The sequence below is a fragment of the Biomphalaria glabrata genome, chromosome 3 (genome assembly GCF_947242115.1).
Source record: "Biomphalaria glabrata chromosome 3, xgBioGlab47.1, whole genome shotgun sequence".
NCBI lineage: Eukaryota > Metazoa > Mollusca > Gastropoda > Planorbidae > Biomphalaria > Biomphalaria glabrata.
This window is the reverse complement of record NC_074713.1, coordinates 12,286,406-12,310,087: the sequence shown is the minus strand read 5'-3', so window position 1 is coordinate 12,310,087 and position 23,682 is coordinate 12,286,406. Positions and strand designations below refer to the sequence as shown.

Below are 23,682 nucleotides of genomic sequence, written 5' to 3'. Positions count from 1 at the left end.
GACGGACTGATTACAGTGACAACGCGTGTAATGGGGAAGGGGTGTGGTGAAAAGCGAGTACAAGTGGCTGAAGATAGAATCAGTGCATAATCCTCGTTAAACGATTCAGAACTTTTTGAAAAAAAAAAATTCGATAAAATAAACAATATTTGCGTATGGAACGAAAGAGCCACAGCTTCACATCCAAAGAGCCGCATGTGGCTCGCGAGCCGCAGGTTGCCGACCCCGGGTCTAGACACGTTGTGGCTGTTAATTCATATAATGTTTTGTTTCGTTTAGGCCTATTTCATATATAAGATAAAGGCCTTTACACAATGCCTACATAGGTTTAAATATATATATATAAGTAATAAGTAACTACTTCTAATAAATACTTATAATCATTGCTATGAAAATTAGAAGCTTGAAACTGCTTGATGCACTCTTTAGAAAATGGAATGAGTTGTCGGGTGGCTGCCTGGCCGTGCGGTATGCGTACTGGACTGTGGTTAGGACTTATCGATGGCCCCGGGTTCATACCCTGCCCGCTGCCATCCCCCTTCGTCCTGCGAGAGGTTTGGACTAGGGAGTAAATTATCTTCAACTCTGAAGGAACATCCGAAACATGTCAAACAGCCTGAATCAGCAAGGAAAACCAATGACTTAGCGGAGGCTAGATTGACTCATGAAATGCGTAGGACTTAATTATCTTATTTTTTCTTTTTTTGAAGTAACGTCTGTAAGTTATAAGATAAGAAGATATTTAAATGAAAAGTTTCGAGTAGCTCAGTGCTTTCCTTCGTGAAACAGGAGTGCATCCTTAGGGGAGGGAAGGTGGGGATACAGCCGAGGGACCACCAAAATATGGGGGATCCCACATTAGAAAAAAAAACAACAAACAAACAAACACCGAATTTCGATGGTTAAGAAACGTTTACTTATTGTATGCCATCAACATTTTTTGTTTCGCATTTTTATATCCAATACTTTCAATGTGGTGGTTAAGAAGTGTCTGCTTATAGTGTTCTCGTACTATCCAATACTTTCAATGTGGTGGTTAAGAAGTGTCTGCTTATAGTGTTCTCGTAGTATCCAATACTTTCAATGTGGTGGTTAAGAAGTGTCTGCTTATAGTGTTCTCGTAGTATCCAATACTTTAAATGTGGTGGTTAAGAATTGTCTGCTTATAGTGTTCTCGTAGTATCCAATACTTTAAATGTGGTGGTTAAGAAGTGTCTGCTTATAGTGTTTTCGTACTATCCAATACTTTAAATGTGGTGGTTAAGAAGTGTCTGCTTATAGTGTTCTCGTAGTATCCAATACTTTCAATGTGGTGGTTAAGAAGTGTCTGCTTATAGTGTTCTCGTAGTATCCAATACTTTCAATGTGGTGGTTAAGAAGTGTCTGCTTATAGTGTTCTCGTAGTATATATGCTTATTACTTTTTTTTCTTAAAAAGATGGAACATGAGTTTAAATTGACAAGTGCTTTATTTCTTTCTAAAATATTTTTAAATCTAAATTTTATTATTAATAAGTGGATTTTTATTATAGGCATAAGCTTTGAGAAAGTGTAGGGGCCTCAACAAAAATCTTTCCCCAGGGGCTCCACTTATTTGATACGGTATCATGACGTCTAGTATGTAAAATGACACTAAATTATTTGATACGGTATCATGACGTCTAGTATGTAAAATGACACTTAATTATTTGATACGGTATCATGACGTCTAGTATGTAAAATGACACTAAATTATTTGATACGGTATCATGACGTCTAGTATGTAAAATGACACTAAATTATTTGATACGGTATCATGACGTCTAGTATGTAAAATGACACTAAATTATTTGATACGGTATCATGACGTCTAGTATGTAAAATGACACTAAATTATTTGATACGGTATCATGATGTCTAGTATGTAAAATGACACTAAATTATTTGATGTGGTAAGATAAAACTAAGAACATAAAGATGTTAGTGGCTATTATCGTGAGCTCGCTGGATGACCCAGAAGAACTGCTGGTGTCCAACAGTTTCTTGGCAGTGCAGGACCAGGGCTCAGAATGTGTAATGTCAGTCAAGCTTGTTACGTTTTTCATCCAGTCCACAAGCTGTGACATTGACAGCATGTACACCTGGAAGGTGATAAATAAACGATTGTGTCAATCCATCAATAAGTCCTTGTCAGTTGCGAGAAGAGAATAAAGAAAGGTGAAAACAACGAAAAAGAAGAAGGGAGAACTGAGAATGGTGTAAAAACAAATAGGAAAAGAAAAGAGAATAGAGACGTGTTCAAAATAATAATAAAAGAGAAACAAAGTGCAGAGAAGGGTGCAAACAAGTTGAAGAAAAGAAGAAAACGCACAAAGAAACAGAAAGAGTGAAAGAAAGAGAAAGCAACGATGTCAAAAAAAAAATAATAAAAAAAAAAAAAATCAAAAAAAAAAAAAAAAAGTAAACAGGTCATGAGTTTGTGTACCTCTGGAGACTCCATGAAAGTTAATATTAATCTCCTGATAGCGGTTCTCTGAAACTCATTATTCAACAAAGCCGCTCTCAAGTTGAGCACAAAGGGCGTTCTATTTCTGTAGAAGGGTAGGTAATTGCGCCACAGGAGCTAGAATGTAGTCATTTATGAATATTATGGATGAAATTATATTTTGTAGCAAGAGTCAAGAGTCATTTGTTTTTATAGTTAGTGTGTCGGTAAGTCATATCGCACAGTTGAAAACAAAAACGCTAACAGAATATTGAGCTCAAGAAAAATTGTGTTTCTAGTGCTACCGGTACCTGAAAAGCTTCCTCCTCATTGCTTACAGCATAGGCACAGGAGTCTAAGTACTGACATTCGTATGTTTGATTGAAGTCATAGAACAGATGTATGGGAATCTGGTTCTAGGCTGATTTTATCTTATATGTCACAGGCGTTCCTTCAAATAAAAAGGTCATTAGGTTCTAGGCTTATTTTATCATTCCTCTTTATAACACGTTTTCATTTTGAAGGTTTCCTCCCTTTTGAACATCCGATTTTACACTGCTCCTACCCTGCCCCAACCCTTTAATCTTCTCCACCGTGTGTAAGTGTTCAGACGTTCCAAGTGACAACACGACCAGGCAGCGATCTCATTTTGACATGCCAACTTTGGAACTCATCCACGACCTCTGATTTTCAATCAAACTAAATAAACAATTAAACCGTTCGTAAATTGTGGCGCAAAGAAAATTGGATTAATGAATGATTCTGATTGGAAAGGGTTAATTGTTACTGATCTGGATCTAAAGGAGAGAAAAGTTAAAAACAAAATTGAAATGAAAAGTAGCCTACTTCCCAGAAAGAGGAATGGCTGGAACTCGGGCATTTCCCTTGTTTGCATTCAAATGGCCAGCTGTAGTCCAGTGTTGCCGGCCAACTAGGTGGTGAGTTTAATGTTCTTCTATTTACAATAAGGCTGGAATCATAGTCGAAGCCAGAGGATGTAAGGACATCAAACATATCATCACCACCTGCATACAAGTATGGTATCCGGAAACCCCGAATGTATTCTGGGAAAACAAATCATTATGGATTTATCATGCATTTTTTTAAGCTGTAACTATCAATACCGTTTTGTTTGAAAATCCCTGGGTCCCCACTTGAGGGGGCCCCCAAATAGTTGCTCGAAATTGTTTTTTTTTTACATTAAATATTAAATATTACGCAAAATGCATGACCTCCCAAAGAAGTGAAGCCCCCCGGCCCCCAAATTATGGCAAATTCCTAGCTACTCCACTGAATACTAAATATAACTCTTATTATTAATAAGGACAAAATCAAATTGATATGATCAAATAAATGTACTAGACTTTGGTAATAATATTTTTTGAACAAAGTCAAACTCACCATAATAACAAGCCTCTTGCAGTCTCACGTTCTGGAGTCGTCTGCCCGAACTAAGACCGCTGATGACACTGCCACTTATCTTGCATCATTCACAACCAATCGCTAACTTCTTCCCACCGTCACTATACAGTATACACTATAGAAACACACACACACATACCCCGTAACAAGTGGCAATCCTGTTGAGTAACCTTTCAGGTTTTTTTCCCATCGTTAAGAATAAAAAATTACAGTTTTTAATTAAAGACTTATTGGAAAGCAGCCCTTGATCCTATTGATCAACCACAACCCATACATGGCCTAGCCTATAAATGGATGCAAACCCACATATTGCCTAACCTATGGATTATGCTTACCAGGGCCGGCCTTAGATAATTGGAGGCCCAAGGCGAAGTGAATTTGGCGGCCCCAAATGAAATATATATATTAAGAAAAAACAGCGAAAACAAAAAAAAACTGCGTAATTAAATTAAAACATTGTCAGGCCATGGTCAGGCTAATAACATTGGACACAAGTTTCGCTATTTCTTCTGTAAAAAATGTTTTCAGCTCTGTGCGATGTCCCAATCAATCGCAGGCCCTAGGCGGCTACCTAGTTTGCCTATGCCTAAGGCCGGTCATGTGCCAACCCACACATGACCTAACCTAATGATGGATTCTAATCCACTCATGATCTAACCTAATGATGGATTCCAATCCATTCATGGCCTAATCTATTGATGGATGCCAGCCCTTTTTTTTAAAAAAAAAAAAAAGACAAATCATAGATCTACCTGCAGGAATTTTTCCTTTCTTGACAAGCTGCTCTTTTTGTCCACTTATCTCGTCTATCAGAGATTTCTTTGTTATAGTCTTATAAAACTCTGCAGTTTGGCCATAGCCAGATTTTCTGTTTAAAAAAAATGAATGATAATATGGAAGACTGCTGCCGAACATAAAAAAACATAACATGGACAAAAGGAAAAGACGTTAAGTTTCGAAAGTAATGAGGTACTATTGTATTGTTCAATTGTTAGTCCGAATGACGAGACGATACCACAGTATACGGGGATTTATTAATGTTATTTGTATAACATTGTCTATGTTTATATGTATTCAATGAACTGGTGTTATGAAGATATGGTTAAATAAGAAACAGGCCAATCTGATGCTATTGAATGATTGTCTAATTGATTTAATTGTTTTGTAAAGCACCAATCTATCATTCAAACCCTGAAGGAAGAAATTATTCCCTACGGATAAATGTCTATGAGATCCATTGTCCTGTCCTGACATTGTGTAAGCGTGAATGTATATGTTGCTGCTGTGTAGAACTGTTCTTCTTGGTAAGGTAGTTCATATTGTATTGTTGTGTGTAATGTGTTTACAGTTGGAGTGTGGTATTAGGAAAGTCTGATGTATTCAGCCATAGATGATGAACCGTGCACTCTGGCGAGTGTACGATCCCTATGATATCCATTTGTCAGCACATTGGTTCGCTTCTGATAAGGGCCGAGAGCTTCATAATCAGTTGAGTAGACCAGACTGAAGGACGCATTGTGGGAGCTCTGCTGTGCGGAACGAGCCGTCCTGGCCAGTTCCGAGTCAGAGGGTGGAAGGAGAGCTACGCACACGGTGCCGCCACTGCGTCGAGGACGATGAAAAAGTAAACCACATTCTTTACGAATGTCGCGTTTTGCATGAAGGATGATTGTGACAAGGAAATGAGAGAGAGATAACTGGTCCATGTGCGACATTGGTCTGTCCTTATACGGGGACAGGGTGACCTTAAAACTCACTACCCGCTTCCTATTCCGTGCTCGGGGGGAGTGATTCTCAGCATGGTTCGCTACTTATGGGGTCTATAATTCGATGTATTCAGCATCTAGTGTTGGCGTCCCTTATTGAGTTTTGTGTTCTTTAGTGTAATATGTAGTCTTTTTGTGTATACACTGTACATCATGTGACAAGTTGGATTAAAGTATTGGCCGTTATAGGTGTCTAGGGGATTTTATAGTTTGTAAACCCACACTTGCACATATAACCTACAGGCACAGCGTTATAATGCAGGCAACAAATACTATATTTAGGTGTAAAAATATGTACAGTTTATTATACAAAAAGATAATTAAAAGGTGAGATGCTGTACATGTGCTAGGAGGGGATCTAGCGTATTTACATATAGAGGACTATCATCACTAGATTTGAGAACAAAGTGGTCTGAGTGTCATTAGGCTGGTTGCTTAGCTTTTGGTCCGGTGCTGCACTGATGAGACGGGTGTGGCTGGTACTGATGCTGTCTGCTGGTAGGCTGGCGTAGTGGATCCAGGCTCCGTGTGCAGTCCAACGTTGTATGGTTGCAGAGCTAAGCTGCGTCTACCAATCAGTTAAGCCAGTGACGAGTCTGTGGCTAGCGTTGTTACTTGGACTCTTGAAGGATGAGTAGGACTGATGTCTGCAGATCTGGTGTCAACAAATCTGGTATCAGCTTTAGGTTGCTAAGATTTTAGGCGGATGTTGCCTACAAATAAAAGCTGCAACGATATGATGTATACGTCGGTTTAGCCATAATGATAACACTGGGAGGTAGATGCCTTTCCGTGAAGGACATCTTCAGACTGATGTAGAGAAACTATAAGCTAGTTTCATAAATATCAAAGGGAACTAACAAATAAATATTGGATCCCATCAAGGGGGACAACAATATAATGGGGAACCCCATAATGGGGAATGACAAGTAGTAATAAGTGATATATGATAAGTAATACAAGTGATGTACACCAGTCACAGTGAATAGCAAGTACATACATTGCTTAGAAAAATGAGATGAAAGGGGAAGGGGAGATCAACGACAGATACTCGCCCATGCTTTCACATAATAAAACATAGAGTGTAAGCAAAAAGACATGGCCGGTAAATATAGTACATAAATAGCTAGTAAATGATATGCTTACAGGAATATTATGATAATTCCCTGCCAAGGAATTAATCAGTAATAATATATTAAAGGCTCGTGCTGAGCAATAATTTATCAGCGATAATATAATAATGGTTAAAGAGCTAAATACATCTGGTAAGAATTGTTAATCCAGATGGCTTGAACATTTAGCCACCAAAGTCATGATATAGAATATAAGCATACTTACATTTTCCATGACATGAGATACACAAATATGTACACAATAATAATGTAGTAAATAAATGCACAAATATATACACCACTAAGTAAAATGGTTCTCAAGCACTTTACAAAGATACATACCACCAATCCAAAGTGAAATAAGGGAATGAAAATAGTCTATAGCTCAAGCAAGAGATAGATGTGCTCCCTGTCAGCTCTCCAGCGAGAATGAGATCGGACGATGATCGGTCCATATACACGTGGAGAGGGAGGAGGTGGCAGACTGCAAAGGTGGCGTAGACTACCTGGCGTCTTTGGATCCCCGCGTGTCCGTGACGAAAGTTTCCGGGGGATAGACATTGCGCGAAGGCGCGAGTTGAAAGCCCAGGAGATTCGCCCAGGTGGTCAGAGAACAAAGGAGGGGGATGATCAGGGGTGCCCAGGGCAAGGTAGATTACACCTTGACACTAGCTTTGCGCTAGACGATCGGGGAGACCGCCGCCCGAGGTGTCGAGTTGAATGGGCTCTTTGAAGTGACCAGCCGCTCCACAAAAGGGGGGGGGGGGGTTAACGGATGTTTGCCAAGATAGGAAAGGGGAGCGTACTCTTGTCAAAAGAGACTAGTGTGACACGTGTCAAGGTGGGGATAGTAAAATGTGACATCGATGCCAAAGGGGGTGGGGTTGGATTGGAGGGGTGGTGGCTGTGTTTTTAGCGCTTGATCGCTAAATTAGTACAATTGATGATTAATAGCGTGTAAATAAATTAATTAAATGCTTAGACATGAGTGATACATTGAGTGAGCTAAAACGGTTTGTCACACATCACTTATGTGATATGACAATATATTTATAGCTTTTATATAGCGCTACTTTCATGCTTATGGCAAGCCCAGAGCGCTTTGGTCCAATCTCATTTGTGGACCAGTGGGGGGAGGGGGTATCTAGGAGTTGGTTTTCCGTGCTGCCTTTAGGCGCTCAGTAAACACAACTTTGCCGAGTCGGGTGTCGAATCCTCGTGCCCCCTTCTTTGTAGCTAGACCTAGTGCATTTGTGAAACACTTATTTCAAATTATATGCCACTTATATGCATGCTAGATGCATTACTTTTCTCCTACGGTCCCCGCCCTATTTTATTTAAAATGTATGTAGCTTATATGCCATTTGCCATTGGAATTAATACAGGTAATACACATTTTATTTTATAACATTATTTTAGATAAAAATAAACGTTTGCATAAATGTGTTAAAGATATATTGTAGCCTACTGGTTGTTCCTCATTAATTATAGTCTCCCCTGTCAGAAAAGAAAAAGGTAGCCTTTGCATCATAACTTTGAAAGATGTAAAATAGCATGAGATCGGATTTTTAATATCTCTTCTAGTTTTTGAAATGTAAGTGGGACGGACGGATAGACAGACCACTCAAAACTAAAACCAGCGCTTTCCTTTCGGGGGCCGCTAAATAAGGATTTAAAAAAAAAAAGAATTGAAGATGAACTTATCCTTTATTTCAAGGGAGGCTATCAGTTTAAACTTATTTTAAAGGGAACTAATAGGGCGAAATTCATATGTTATATTTACTTATTAATACTTATGAAAATACAATAAAATATCTGTTACTTAAGCACCGGTAAATCATATCCCATAAACGTGTTAATTACAAAAACTGATTGAAATCTAATTTATTGAGTTTAAGATATTTTAAAAAATAATGGCTATTTGTTAATATTTAATTTGACAGAAAGCTTAATTTTTTGAAAATAGCTGTTCTGTCTAGACCACGTTTAGTGGCCATCTTTCTTTGTCATCTAGTAGGTAATTCTGATCTGTAAGTCCACTGGACTTCAGAAAAGAATTGTGATGATCGCGGAACATGACTTTATGTGAGTTAAATCCCGCAAGGGGAGAGAGCTAACGACACTCTTCTCTTAACTCTGATCCTACTAGATGATCACCTGCATAACCAAATAAATGATTGGATGAAAAATATTAACTTGTTAGTCAGTCTACGATTGAAATTGTAGGCCTTTGCATGTTTTCATTTTAACTGTATTTGTTTTGCTTTTTAACGCAAGTTATCTTTCTTGAATTAAACCATTCCAAGCCCCTAAAGTTAATACGCATCATAAACTTAATATGCATTAATACCGAATGTAGCCTACAACTGTTTAGTCCAGGATTTAAAAAAAAAAACATGTGTGAATGTCGATAACAAAAAAGATGAATTGTTCTGAACATAATGATAACAGAGTCGAAAACCATGTCCGTTTAGTCTGGCTTTAATACACTGAATGACTGAATGGAGTTGAGTTGATCTTGACGGTCTCTGTCTATGAATTCTTAAAAGTATTTTGTGTTTTTTTTGTGTATTCATTTTTGGATTATTGTGTTATTCTATGGATTATTAGTGTGACGTGAGAAGCCCTTTTATTTTGGTATTCACTTTACACACTCCATAGTATTTATATTCTAAATATTTAATTTTTTTTTCACTCGTGTATTCACTCTACACACTCTATTCTAGATATTTCAATTTTTTGTTCACTCGTTCATCTTTACTTCTATTTGATTTACTATTTGATTAATTCATTTTAGTTTACATTTATTTACACAGTCATGTCAATAAAAACTTTCTTAATTGAGAAGAAAGACTTGGAAGGTGGTTTGGTTCACCCTTCTGGTACTCTGCTGCTCAAATTGATAGGGCAAGAGTCTATTAAGGCTTCAATGGCTAGCCTCATGACTGTTTTAAGTCTGTCTCCTGACGAAGTGGTTTCCCTCTATAGATTCGAGAACCCTTTCGTCTGGTTCTTAGTTCCCAATAGTCCAAGGGTGAGAGCCCGTATTCTAGGAAAGACTTTTGGGACTGAAAGCACCCTCAAAGTTGAAGTTTCAACCATTGAGGATGAAAAAGTAAAAATTACACTGCATTGGGTGGCACCCACTATTGTAAAAAACAAAATCATTGAGATTTTCCAATCCTTCAGTGAAGAAGGTTCCAAAGTAGAGCCTGTCAAGTTAGGCAATTCGGACAAGTGGGCCGCTTGGTTGAAAATCAAGAAAGGGACAGAAGTCCCTCATTACATCCACCTGAAATATGTAGATGATCCCAGAGTATATAAAGTGCTTATCACCATTCCGGGGAGAAGACAGCGATGTTGGCACTGTGGACAAGACCAACACTGGTCAAATCAGTGTCCAAATAGGACCACCCTGAAAGGGAAGGGAAAAATCCCCGATAAAAAACAGGAGCACAATGCTAAAGGTACCTATGCCTCGGTCCTGAGGGGGGAGGAAACAGTAGAAAAAAGTACTAAACAAAACGCACAAAATGAAACACAAAATGACACATGGCTAGAGAGAGATGGTTTTATTTTGGTGGGTAACCACAAAAGGGATGGGGCCGTGGCCAACACAGTAGACACAGATACAAGAGGTGGGGATCTCTCCCCTACAAATCCTATCGATAAGAAAAAAAAACACAAAAAAATGAAAACGATGGGGGACAGTTCAACACCAACTTCCCCAACCAAATTGACAAGAAAAAGAACGCTATCCTCCTCCTCAGACGACCCTAACGGGGACACACAGCTAGAGAGGACGAATGAAGATCCTCGGTTGGAGGAAGAGAGAGGGGAAGAAGAGGGGGAGATCGAGGAGAATTCTTCCGACTCCTCGACTAAATTAGTAATAGACGAGGGGGGAAGCCCCACATCCATACAGTAAATAAACAACAAAACAGGTTAATGAAAAACATTTTATAAAATGATCACAAACATTCATACACACCCACACTCATATACACACAACCCATCATCACGTATTCATGGCAGACATTAAAATCTCAACTCTTAACATCCGTAGCTTAAATAATAAACATAAATACATAGTACATCTCGCTAGAAAATATAAACCGGATTTTATTTTCCTTCAAGAAACAAATACTTCTACCACATATCAAGCAAAACAAACTACAACACACTTGGGATTCATGGGAGGTTATTTTAGCCTAGGCAGAGACTATAAGGGGGTAGCCATCTTACAAACATCCGATAGATACAAAATCACACACACTCACAACGACAACAATGGGAGGGTAGTAATACTTAGAGTAGTTTCACAAGAACAGAAATACACACTAGTCAATATCTACGCACCCGCTCAGAGAGGGAGAGAAAAACGTGAGTTTTTCAAAAAACCTCAATGACACACTACAAACCATAAACATAGGAGAACAACTAATAATAGGAGGGGATTTTAACTTTATAGAGGCACAGTTAGACAAACAATACACACACACACAATATCCACCCTCTCAGCCGGTAGCAGAAACACACAACTATATGGGAGAAATAGTAAACTATTTCCACCTGGTAGATGCTTATAGGAAATTAGAACCGAATGGCAAGGAAACTACATTAAGACACAGATCCTACCAGGTTGAAACCAGAATTGACCGTTTTTACGCACCCACGGACACCAACATACTTAGTGTGACACATTTAGGAGAAACCCTACATTACTCCGACCATAAAGGTGTACTTTTGGAACTTGGAAAAAAAAAAAGAAAAAAAAAAAAAAAGAATCCCATTGGAAATTAAACAACAACCTTTTGGAAGACCCACTAATCCAAAGAGTAATAAACCAACTCCTGCTAGCAACAACACAAGACATAGAAAACGAATACAAATTAACCAAGACGTGGACAATAATTAAAAATTCCATCAAACAACAATTCAAAATTTTAGCAAGAACCAACAAACAAAGAGGGTAAATGAAGAAAACAGAATAAAAAATCTGCTTACTCAAACACAGGATGAAATTGAAAAAACAGACCTAACCACACAACTTGAATAGTTATACCAACACAACTATAGAGGAGCCGAAATCAGATGCAAAAACACCCAAATGTCAGAAGGGCCTAATAAATTATACTTGGCGCTAGAACAAAATACACAACAAAATAGAATAATAAACAACATAACAGACAAAGAAGGAAACAAAATACAGGAGAGTGACAAAATTATAGAAATTTTTACAAAACACTTCGTCAACATGTATAATGAAGAACAAACAGATACAGACGCACAAAACATACTTCTAAAACACTGTAAAACATTACCTCCATCAGAAAAACAAAAGACAAATAGACCCTTTACATTAGAGGAGCTGAGGGCTGCTTTAGACACAACACAAAATAACAAATCCCCTGGCCCAGACGGTTTGACATATGAATTCTATAAAACCTTTTTCTCCCAAATAGGACCCCTACTACTAAGACTATACAATGATATGTTAGAAACAGGACAGACGCCTGCAGACTTTAATCTTGCATACATCACACTATTACCAAAAAAACCTGAAAACAACACAACACCTAGTGACTTTAGACCCATTTCCCTTTTAAATGCTGACTATAAACTGCTGACCAAAATGATTTTTTTAAGAGTTAGGCCCCTTATACCCCACCTACTAGGACAAGACCAGTACTGTAGCAACCCGGAAAAAAATATAGACGAACTGAACCACTTTCTACGAGACATCATATATTACTGTAAAGACAAAGACTTCAAAGCAGCCCTCATGTCCATTGATCAAGAAAAAGCTTTCGACAGAATTGACCATGACTACTTATTCAAAATACTAGACAAGACTGACATAGACAAGACTTTGATAACATACATAAAGCTAGTCTACACCGATGCCACAAGTCAACTAATAATAAATCAAACACTAAGCACCAAGATTTCTATTAGAAGATCTGTTAGGCAAGGTTGTCCCCTATCCCCCTTTTTATACACCCTTTGCCTAGAACCCCTGTTAGAGAATATTAGGTTAGACAAAGAAATTTTAGGAATAAAAATCCCCGGTACAACCCCCGTAGTAAAAATTAAGGCTTATGCCGACGATACCACCCTTTTCCCCACCTCAGAAAAAGACATAACTAAAATTATAGAGAAATTTACATTATTTGGGAGGGCGAGCGGGTCCAAAATAAACATTAATAAATCCTCAATTATGGGACTAGGTAGGTGGGAAATCCCTCCCAACATTCCCTTTAACCTTAAAATACAGAAAGAAATAAAAGTATGTGGCATCGTGTGGACTAGCAACCCAGCACACTATTGCCGTGAACAGTGGGCGGAGATTCTGGCCCACACAAAGAACGTGATTAGAATGTTTCAGTACATGGCGACAACCATATTTGGGAGAGCTATATTAATAAACAACTTGGTCATCCCGAAGATAATCTACTTAGCAAATATAGTAGAACCTCCTCCTAATTTCATAAACAACATCAATACCACTATCAGAAATTTTATTTTCAAAAACACAATAAGGAACATAAAACACACAACACTCATACAAGACAAAAAAGAAGGAGGGATAGGCTTACAAGACATTCACACAAAAATCAAAACGCTTAGAATAAAATTTGTAGGGAAAGTAGTAAGGTTTCCCAATAACTTCCCCTTAGTATTATATTATTTTGGACTTAGACTAAACAAACTACTCCCCATTCAAAACAACACACCCCATCATTTTGGTAACCATACACATCCATTCTATAGGTCACTCACAAGACACCTACCCAGCAATGAAAACATAACACACCACGACTCAAAAACAATATACACTATACTCAGAGACAAGTTGAAAGAAAACCTAGAAGTTAGAATAAAGTGGGTCAGGGAGTTAGGGGTTAAACCAACCAACTGGACAGACACATTCACGCATTTACACAACAAATACATAACACCCAAAGCACGAGAAGTGGCCTACAGATTACTCTTCGGGATGACCCCAATAAAAGGAAGACTCTCAACTACAACAGGGTCCAAATATACCTGTGCAATTTGTAAAAAAGAAAACCAAAACCCAGAGAAACACTTATTTAGTGAATGTGAGCTGGTTGAGGAAGCAAAAAAAACTTTAGAAGATATTATTGACGCAAACAGTCAAACCTGTGCAAATGCAAATACTGCTATTTTCTTTAACAAAGTACCTAAAGCCATAAATAAAAAAATAAGAGACATCAATGTAATTATTTTATCAGAATATAGAAACTTTATTTGGAATACCTACTTACAAATTGTCTACCATAATAAACAGTATGAGAAAGTATTATTAGATCACATTTTTAAGAAAATTATTGAACGCAAAGTGAAACAATATAGCGCTACATAAAAATACCAAGATTGTCCATTAACTTAAAGAAAAGGGAATATATATATATGAATATGTGTATGCGAGTGTGTATGCGTGTGTATAGATATATATCCTAAATGATCCTTTTTATATGTTTAAAGACCCTGTAACCATATCATTTAAAAAGCTAGTACTCCAAATTAAAAAAAAACAGTGATCGCCCCTTAAAATTGACAAGAGTTAAGACAATTCAAGACAGTACACAATCACGAAGGCCACGCCTTGACCTTGTGACTGTAAAGACTTTAACCAAAGTTTTGATCTACAAAGACTAGCGAGTTAGGCAGGAGAAAACGAGAGATCTCATTCGATTAAAACAGAGAATCATATCGAAATGGAACATTAGGCCGTCAAGTCAAGGAAAACAATGAGGAACCAGGAGCGAACACGTGAAAACCCAAGAAAAGGGAAACAAAAGAGTAACTCCAAGAAATCAAGAACAAGGGCAGACCTTTACGTTTTATGTAAACATTGTTTTCTTCTGTTGTTACTGTATTGAGAATCAGGCATGACCACATGATATCTAAGCAAACAATTCTTTGTATAAATTTGTACTTTTTAACAATTATGTCCATAGTGACTTCTTTACGAATATTGAAAAAATACCACCACTATCCGTATTGTGCATACCTGTGCAGTCTACATACAAATATATTATTTCTTACTACCTTGCAGACGTTTACAGTCTGTACATATATTATTTTTCTTCTGTTTTTCTAATATTGAGCATCAACATAACTTCATATCTCAACAAGCTTCTACATCAAATTGTTACTAAATTAATATTTAGTTTCATTGTCAAAAGTTGTAAAAAAAAATAAAAAAAATTCTCCACTACCATTGTCAATATTGCGCATGCTTGTGCAGTCTACAGAGAAATAATATATTAAAGAGGGGATGAGGAAAAATTAAAAAGGGGGAAAAAAAAAGAAGGGGGAAAATATTCAAGAAAAAAAAAGTATATATATATATACATATATATAGAGATAAAAAGATACATATAAAATAACTTTCAGTACGACTCTAATTGGTCCCTGTGACCAGCCACAGAGAAATTGTTTCTGAACAGAAACTCCCGATATACTGACTCTAGCAGACAGGATTTCCACCTTGATGATGAGGAAGTAGTTTTCCAAATCTCAAGGGAGGAAATCAAAAATTGTCTTTAAAAGGGAGACAACAAAAGAAACAATATAAAAGTTTAAATGCCTATGTTCGCATAAGTGTGTACACACATAGATGTGTATGCACGTTTGATAGAAGTTAATATAAAGAACTGGGGTAATGTAGCAAAGCACAAAGGAATCAACCATAAGCAATGTAGACAAAGTGGAAAAAAAATTTGACTACGATGTTTAAAATGTTTTAATGTCATTTAAGTTTCTACTTTCACTCTTTGATTGTTTCTATTTAATTACCTATTGTTGACATTCTCACCACATATACTTTAAGACCTTAAATTTCAAAAATATTCATTATATGCTATTGGAAAAAAATAACGCCATATACAAAGCAATTTAAAACGTTAAAATATTATGACAACCTAAATGTAACTATATGCATTGCTATGTTTTGCAATCATTGTACTTTAAAATGTAACTACTTAATTTGTACGCTTACTAATAAAATATGCACCTTTTTTTATTTAAAAAAAAAAGCCCAATAAAGAGGCCAATAGCCCAAAAAAGAGGCAATGCCCAAAAAAGAGGCAAAGAAAAGAGGCAAAGGCCCAAGGATTCCTAGGATGTAAACAGCTCGACAACTGAAGTCAAAAGCTAAAAAGCTGAGGTATCCTAAAAAAAAAAATGTTTTGCCTTTTACCACAAGTTATCTTTCTTGAATTAAACCATATTTGTGTAAATGTCAGAAAAGAATTGTGTTGATCGCTGAACATGACTTTATGTGAGTTAAATTCCGCAAGGGGAGAGAACTAACGACACTCTTCTGTTAACTCTGATCCTTCTAGATGATCACCTGCATAACCAAATAAAGGATTGTCAAATAACGACTCTACGTTATTATTGTGCGAAATTGTGTAGCACTGGGTGCTGTAAAGTACCTAAAGGTCGCCAGCTCCCGAAGCCTTTCCCATGATTGGGTTTAGCTGCAAGGCAGCAGATGTTTGAATTCAGTCTTCCTTCTCCTAGGTGGATAGCCAGCCATAGTTGACGAGGCTCCCAAATGCCCGGAGCTTAATGATTTAGGCACCAGTTACTCGCAGGCGCCCTTCTCCTGTTAGTGAAAATAGTTCCACCAGACTCAATATCTGAGCCACACATGAAGGCCAGTAAATGGACGGGTATTCAGAGGCTATTTGAGACGCCTACCATTAGTAAGCATTTTCCTTGTAGTGGAGAAAATTATATATATATATATATATATATATATGCATAATCTATGGAAGGCAACTCAACGAAGTTTTACAGTAAATTAACAGGTGTGTTTATTAGCAAGGAAAATACATAGTGACATCAGCTATCAATATTCAAGGAGTCTTGTTTTCAGTTTCACGAGTACTTTCCTACCCCAAACCTAAATACCGACCACCGACACACTTTCCAGTGTGATCCGGGTCCTTAATCTGGTTCACTGGTATCACGAAGAACGGCTTTTAGTTCCAGACAGCTAAGTCTCCTATATCTTGCTTATCACTTCAGCCGGATCTAAACAGTTCTTCTTCCTTGTATAAACGTGTCCTCTATCACTCGTGGTCAACGGTGCGCACCATAAACGTAATCGGAAGCTAAGTTACAACTATATAAAACTATATAACTATATATATAAAACTATATAACTATATATATAGTTTGTAAAATGTTTTACATGTTTCGGATATTCCTTCAGAGTTGAAGATAATTTATTTCCTAGTCCAAACCTCCCGCATAGTGACCGGGGATGGCAGCGGGCAGAGTATGGTACCCGGGACCATCGACATGTCCGAACGACAGTCCAGTGCGCATATCGCACGACCAGGCAGCCACCCTATATATGTAATCGACAATTACGGTTAAGGAAAACTCCATCAACGTTCAATTTTAAATTTAGTGTGATGCATACAGGAGAAATGTATTTGTATTCGTCACTCTTACAATCGTTATAGATCTGATCATTGGATAAACCAACGACATAGCAGAGTTTAAGTCATAGATAAACATCTATGACTAGATTAACACATGAAATGTGTAGGACGTAGTTATCTTCTTTGTTGAATTAACGTCTGTAATATATAAGATAAGATAATAGGATTAAAATTTATGTCTGCGTAATTCCACAGTGAGAGTTCATCATTGGAGAATTCTTTGACATTATACCCAATCGTGAAATTTAGATATTAATGCAGGGCTTTTGTTGTAATGTTTGTAATTTCTGTTTTTAAAAAGCTTATATCAACTTTGTCTGTCTGTATGGTAAAAAGTTTCTACACGTTATTTAGCCCACACTCCACACCCAATCTCGGCATAAGCTTAAATTGTGCACAATTATTTCATTTACCTGACAACACAAGTATCAATGTTTTAAAAATCAGGCAATTAGTTAATAAACTATAGGTAATTAATTATTTTGTTTGGTATCATGAAAAAGGAAAAGAAATCGTCCTTGACTGATATGGTGGTATAAGTTGAATTAGTCCCCTTGAGCCCTGAGTAAACATTTTTAATGCATTAAAAAAAAAACGATCATGTAAGCATTCACCAAGATACCTCCATCTTCCCTCCCCCTTTCACAACTGGTCCAGACAAGAGATAGGATCATAGCACATTGAGAAAGTTAAATGTTAAACAAAAAAAAATTGGTAAAAATATTTCTAATCGCACAGGTTTATTATGTCTGGATCTGCATATGATTACATAACGGATCCAAACTAATTAATACAATTACACTTAATATAAGCGTTGTTTTTTTAAATGTATTTTTATGTTTTTCTTATTCCATTATGAGTGATTATATTTAGAACAGAATTTCTCATATGGTTAGTCAATGAAAGTCAGCTAACAAGGGGACATAATCAATATATTTGCCATTCTTGGCAGAACAAGATAAAGCAAATTGTTAACATTTTGTCCCAAATTTTAAAATTTTGGTTTCAAGTCCATATATATTATATACACATAAAGGCCGTTTTGATATGGTACCGATTTTATCCAGGGGAGACTCTGTTGGTTCCTTACAGTGCAGTGGCATAGCTAAAATGGTGGAGAGGGTCTGTCCAAATTTGAAAATTCCACCGGGCCCCCACTTGAGGGTTCCCCAAATGTGTGTCCGAAATTTGTTTTTAAATTGAATATTACACCATTACTTCATATTATCATGTATGATGTCAAAATGTAGGGGGCCCTAAGAAGGTCGAACCCCTTTGGCCCCCAAATCCCTAGCCTACGGGGTAGCATGTTTTGATAAGCCCATTTGACATTTCAGTGTGATTCATCTTCAGTTCCCTCTAATTTGTAAACATACCCTTATGAACGATTGAGTTTAAAATAAGTGAGGTATCTTTAAAAAAAAAAAAGGATTTAAAAAAATAAAGAATTGAAGCGGAATTTATCCTTTATTTCAAGGGAGGCTATCAGTTTAAACTTATTATAAAGGGAACTAATAGGGCGAAAATCATATGATACTTATTAATACTTATAAAATTCAATAAAATATCTGTTACTTAAGCACCGGTAAATCATATCCCATAAACGTGTTAATTACAAAAACTGATTGAAATCTAATTTATTGAGTTTAAGATATTTTTAAAAATAATGGCTATTTGTTAAAATTTAATTTGACAGAACGCTTAATTTTTTGAAAATAGCTGTTCTGTCTAGACCACGTTTAGTGGCCATCTTTCTTTGTCATCTAGTAGGTAATTCTGATCTGTAAGTCCACTGGACTTCAGAAAAGAATTGTGATGATCGCGGAACATGACTTTATGTGAGTTAAATTCCGCAAGGGGAGAGAGCTAACGACACTCTTCTCTTAACTCTGATCCTACTAGATGATCACCTGCATAACCAAATAAATGATTGGGTGAAAAATATTAGTTTGTTAGTCACTCTACGATTGAAATTGTTGGCCTTTGCATGTTTTCATTTTAACTTTATTTGTTTTGCTTTTTAACGCAAGTTATCTTTCTTGAATTAAACCATTCCAAGCCCCTAAAGTTAATACGCATCATAAACTTAATATGCATTAATACCGAAGGTAGCCTACATCTGTTTAGTCCAAGATATTTTCAAAAAAAAAAAACAAACATGTGTGAATGTCAATAAAAGAAAGATAAATTGTTATGAACATAATGATAAGAGAGTCGAAAACCATGTCCGCTTAGAATGGCTTGAATACACTGAATGACTACACAGCACACATTTCGTGAACACATTCTTACGGACGAGTTACAAACACATGTAAACATAAGAACGACAACCGATACAGCATATAATTTTCATAACAGTCCTAATAAATTATTAACGAAGAAATTTATTATTTTTTAAATCTGATATATTTTAGCGACGCCCGAAAGTAATAACGTCGCTATTGGTTTGTATATGGTCTAGCTACCACTCTAATCTTACGAGATTGTCATCTGCATGAAAGTACAGTAATATTTCAATGACTCTTTACTTTGCATAAAAACTTTATTTTAAATATACAGTGCTACAGAAATCTCCCTCCAGAACTATCCGTCTACATGGCTCACTAACAGATAAGGAAATTCAGTAGAACGTCGTTTATCAGAAACGTCAAATATCCGGACTGCCTTCTTTTGTTTTACATCACGGTACCTACGTGGTCTTAGACTAGTAGGCCTACACACTATTGGACAAATTTAACCTATACCGCAAGATCTGTCAAGTACATTTTCTATCCCTTGTTCGATACCAAAAAAAAATATTACCAATAATTAACTAACTAATTAATTATTTGTTTTTTTTTTTTATTCTTGTTTTGTCAAGTACAAAAAATAATTGTGGGAGAAAGAACGAGTACACACAGACAACAGACAGTTGATACAAGCTTTGTAAATAAACTTGTGTAAATAAATAAATGGGAGTGGGAAACACCGACTTTTTAAACTGCAATTTATACAAATGTATATTGTTTTAAAATGAGCTCAAATAAATGATGTTTAAATAAAGCAATTAGTTTCGGCATTTTTTAAAGGCAGCTACCTATAAACTTGTATATAATGAGAGACAGGGGCGAACTGGTCAAATGCCTGGTGGGCCAGAAGGCCTACTCACATGAGCCCGTAGGGCCACCTATAAGGGCCTCATGAATGTCATTATGACACGTATCAAATTGAGGTCTTATAATATTCTCTTATAAAAGTGGCTTTTGAGCGTCGTGTTCAAAAACTCATTTGTAGTGTAATATTAATTTAATCTAACACATTTTATCCGAAATAATTTAATAACCCACATCCGTAGACAAGAGTTGCGGTGGCTGAGCGGTAAAGCGCTTGGCTTCCGTATCCTATGAAGACTGTGGATTTAAATTTCGGGATCCACCTAGCTCTAATGGGCACCTAACATTGGTTTGGGGAAAAGTGAAGGCACTTGGTCGTTACTGGCCACATGACACCACACACAGTTTCATCCTTTTAAAAATTAAAAAGTAGCATGAGGTCTACATTAGCTTATATATTATCTTATATTATTATAATATAAATTTATGGGCTGGATCGTAAAGAAATGCCTCGGCCGATTTTGACACCCAGTATGCTGCTGATATAAAACAATTATGTAATACATGTAATTATCTGGAACTCTCAGCAGTGTACATGGACATTGTGTAACTCTAAGAGTATTTCAATTGAATCTTGTATGTGTGCATACAATAGAAATAGTTTCATTCTAGCTCTTACCCAAATGCTGCTATTTCAGCCCCTGCAAGCCACAACTGTTGAAGTTGAGTATAATTTGTCCAGACATCAGGAACAAAAAGTGTCATGCTTATTGGACATCCTGTGAAAAAAAAAAAAAAAAAAAACAAAGCTTATATTAGGCAAACTTGGATCAATTAGTTGGGATCAGCCATGTAATGAGACTAACTTTGTAATAGATCTAGACTAGCAATAAAAAAAAAAGCATTTATAAAAATAAAACGACCTTAATTCGGACTTGTGGGCTAAAGCCTTCTCAAACTTCTCCAGACAACGTGATAACCCGTGACCTCCGTGACCTATGTCGTAGGCGCCGGATAACCACTCTACTAGGGAAAAGTCTATAAAATTATAAGATTATATAGTTATCTAGTGTTTCTATTTCTTCATGTTTGTGTTCACTAAGCCTGATATAAATTCAACTTATACCACCTCTTCACTCAAATACAATTTCTTTCCCTTGTTTGAAATACCAAAAAAAAAAAAAGTTATTTATTACCAATAGTTAATTAGCTAGTTATTTTTTAAAATTGATTCTTATGTTGTCAGGTAAACGAATTAATTGTGCAAAATTTCATCTTGATGTCGGAGAAGTAACGTGTACAAACTTTTGGCCAGACTCACAAGACAGAGTGAGCACTATAGAAACAAATTTAGAGAGTTAAAAAATACTTGACAACTTATTGCTTGATGTTGTACTAAGATGCAATTATTGCTAACAAAATAAACGTTTCATGATTTAGGTCAGTGACGGGCAAGCCTTTTTAGTAGCTGGCCAAAAACTAAAAGAAAAACTTTTGGCGGGCAATTGTCTACAACTTTGTATATGAAGAGTAAAAAATTTTAGTAATACATTGAATGATATCGAAACGAAACTACTGCGAATGCATGAAGATGCTATTTTTTTTTATAGTTGCCATCATTTAGCAATTATTGCTAACAAAATAAACATTTCATGATTATATTCACATACCATTAGCGTTCTTCCAGTTAGAAGTTAACAATTCCAGATAGTAGTTATAGTTTCTGTCATTGATAGCATCGTTGAAAGCAAGCACTACAATCTGAGGCCGTTGGTCAATGCTGACGTTTGCGGGACCCTGTAGGGAAATGTACGGAGAAGTCGGCCAATTATAATTGCATGCACAAGCCAGTAGGCCTACAAAAAAAATATAGCCAGTAAAAGATACGCTTGCATGACAAGTGATATACCGTAACCACATGATATGAGTACAAGCTCCCCATTAGCTATTTGTCACTTGTCGTACTTTTATGTTCAAATAAATGTAAAAAAATAAAGTTCCCTTTCAAATAAATGTAAAAAAGTAAAGTTCCCCTTTCAAATAAATGTAAAAAAGTAAAGTTCCCCTTTCAAATAAATGTACGAATTGAAAATTAAAACACGAAATGCACGCTCACCTTTGTATTGTTAGGACAAAAACAATCTGGCAAGAAACAGTTGGTGTCTCCATCACAGACACCAGAAATCAGACTGTCCCCTTTTAGTAGTTGTGAAAACACTATCAAGAAACAAAATGTAAGCATCAAAGGTCTCCAAGGACAAATGAATACCTTAAGCATTTTAGCTCCAGTAGCGTAGTTTGTCATGAGTATCGAGCTGTTAGTGTATTGGACCTCTAAAACTTGATTGTTGAATTAGATATCTAGATCAATATTGCTTTCGGCTATCTTCACTAGGTGAAGGTTAAAAACCAGAAAAAAGTAACACGCGTAAAAAAAAAACAACAAAAGAATATGAAATAACAGCCTGAAGGGATTTAGGTAAAGAAAAATAAAAAGTAAGTAAAGTTCCCTTTCAGACCTTGTGGTCTTTAGGGCAGATGATGTTAAGGTAACTGTTTATGTGGCCTACGGTTAACGAGTGTGTCATATGGCTAGCACAATGACCAACCGCCTTTACTTTTCCCCAGCTGGGTGGACTCAGAGGCTCCGAAAGATCCCGAAATAAAAAATACCAGGATTCGAAACCGGGACCCTCGGTTCGGAAGTCAAGCGCTTTACCGCTCAGCCATCGCACCTCGAAATCAGGAAAGGAATCATTCATTTATGAAGCTCTCAGTTTTTGTTGTTGTGATTCTCCTTTGTTTGACCTATTTGAGGATGATCATACGCCATCAACATTAATCATAACAATTCCATTAGACTGCAAACAAAACATTTTAAAATGTTATGACATTGATATTCCTCTGTCAGTTTTACAATGGCATTTCGATAACACTGGTTCTTTCAGATACAGAAATCTTATTACAATAAGAATAGTTCAGTCAGTGGCGTAGCTGGGGATCCGGGGGATTTACGTTTTTAGGGACCTTGTATTTTGACATTCGACATCATGGCATGAGATAATGTACTTCATAAATCTTATGTTTTTGAAGCAACGTCTGTATTTTATAAGGTAAGATAGAAGTCTAAATTCCAATTGGTACAGTAAATTTAAAAAAAAATCATTTAGACTCTTTTAATGAATAAATACCGTTGTTTTTGTTTTTTTTTTTGGCTAGATATTACACAAGTAACAAATCTCAATTAATATCCCCTCAAGTCGTGCATTCCGTGCGGCAGAGATGTGTATACCATTATCTAGATTCAAAATCATGTTGTATAGTATTTTTGAATAGC

At 36.5% G+C, this 23,682-nt stretch overlaps 1 protein-coding gene across 1 annotated transcript; it reads right to left on the bottom strand.

Moving 5' to 3' along the window:
* Positions 1–893: 893 nt before the first annotated feature.
* On the bottom strand, positions 894–22,684 carry LOC129925230 (chitin deacetylase 8-like). The gene is made up of 8 exons (XM_056024467.1): positions 22,462–22,684; positions 22,016–22,142; positions 21,025–21,124; positions 4,638–4,753; positions 3,310–3,527; positions 2,775–2,873; positions 2,464–2,601; positions 894–2,119 (listed from the first exon to the last, which is right to left on the bottom strand). Exons 1-8 carry the CDS (start codon positions 22,648–22,650, stop codon positions 1,919–1,921), a joined length of 1,188 nt encoding a protein of 395 aa, XP_055880442.1. The 5' UTR covers positions 22,651–22,684; the 3' UTR covers positions 894–1,918.
* Positions 22,685–23,682: the final 998 nt, after the last annotated feature.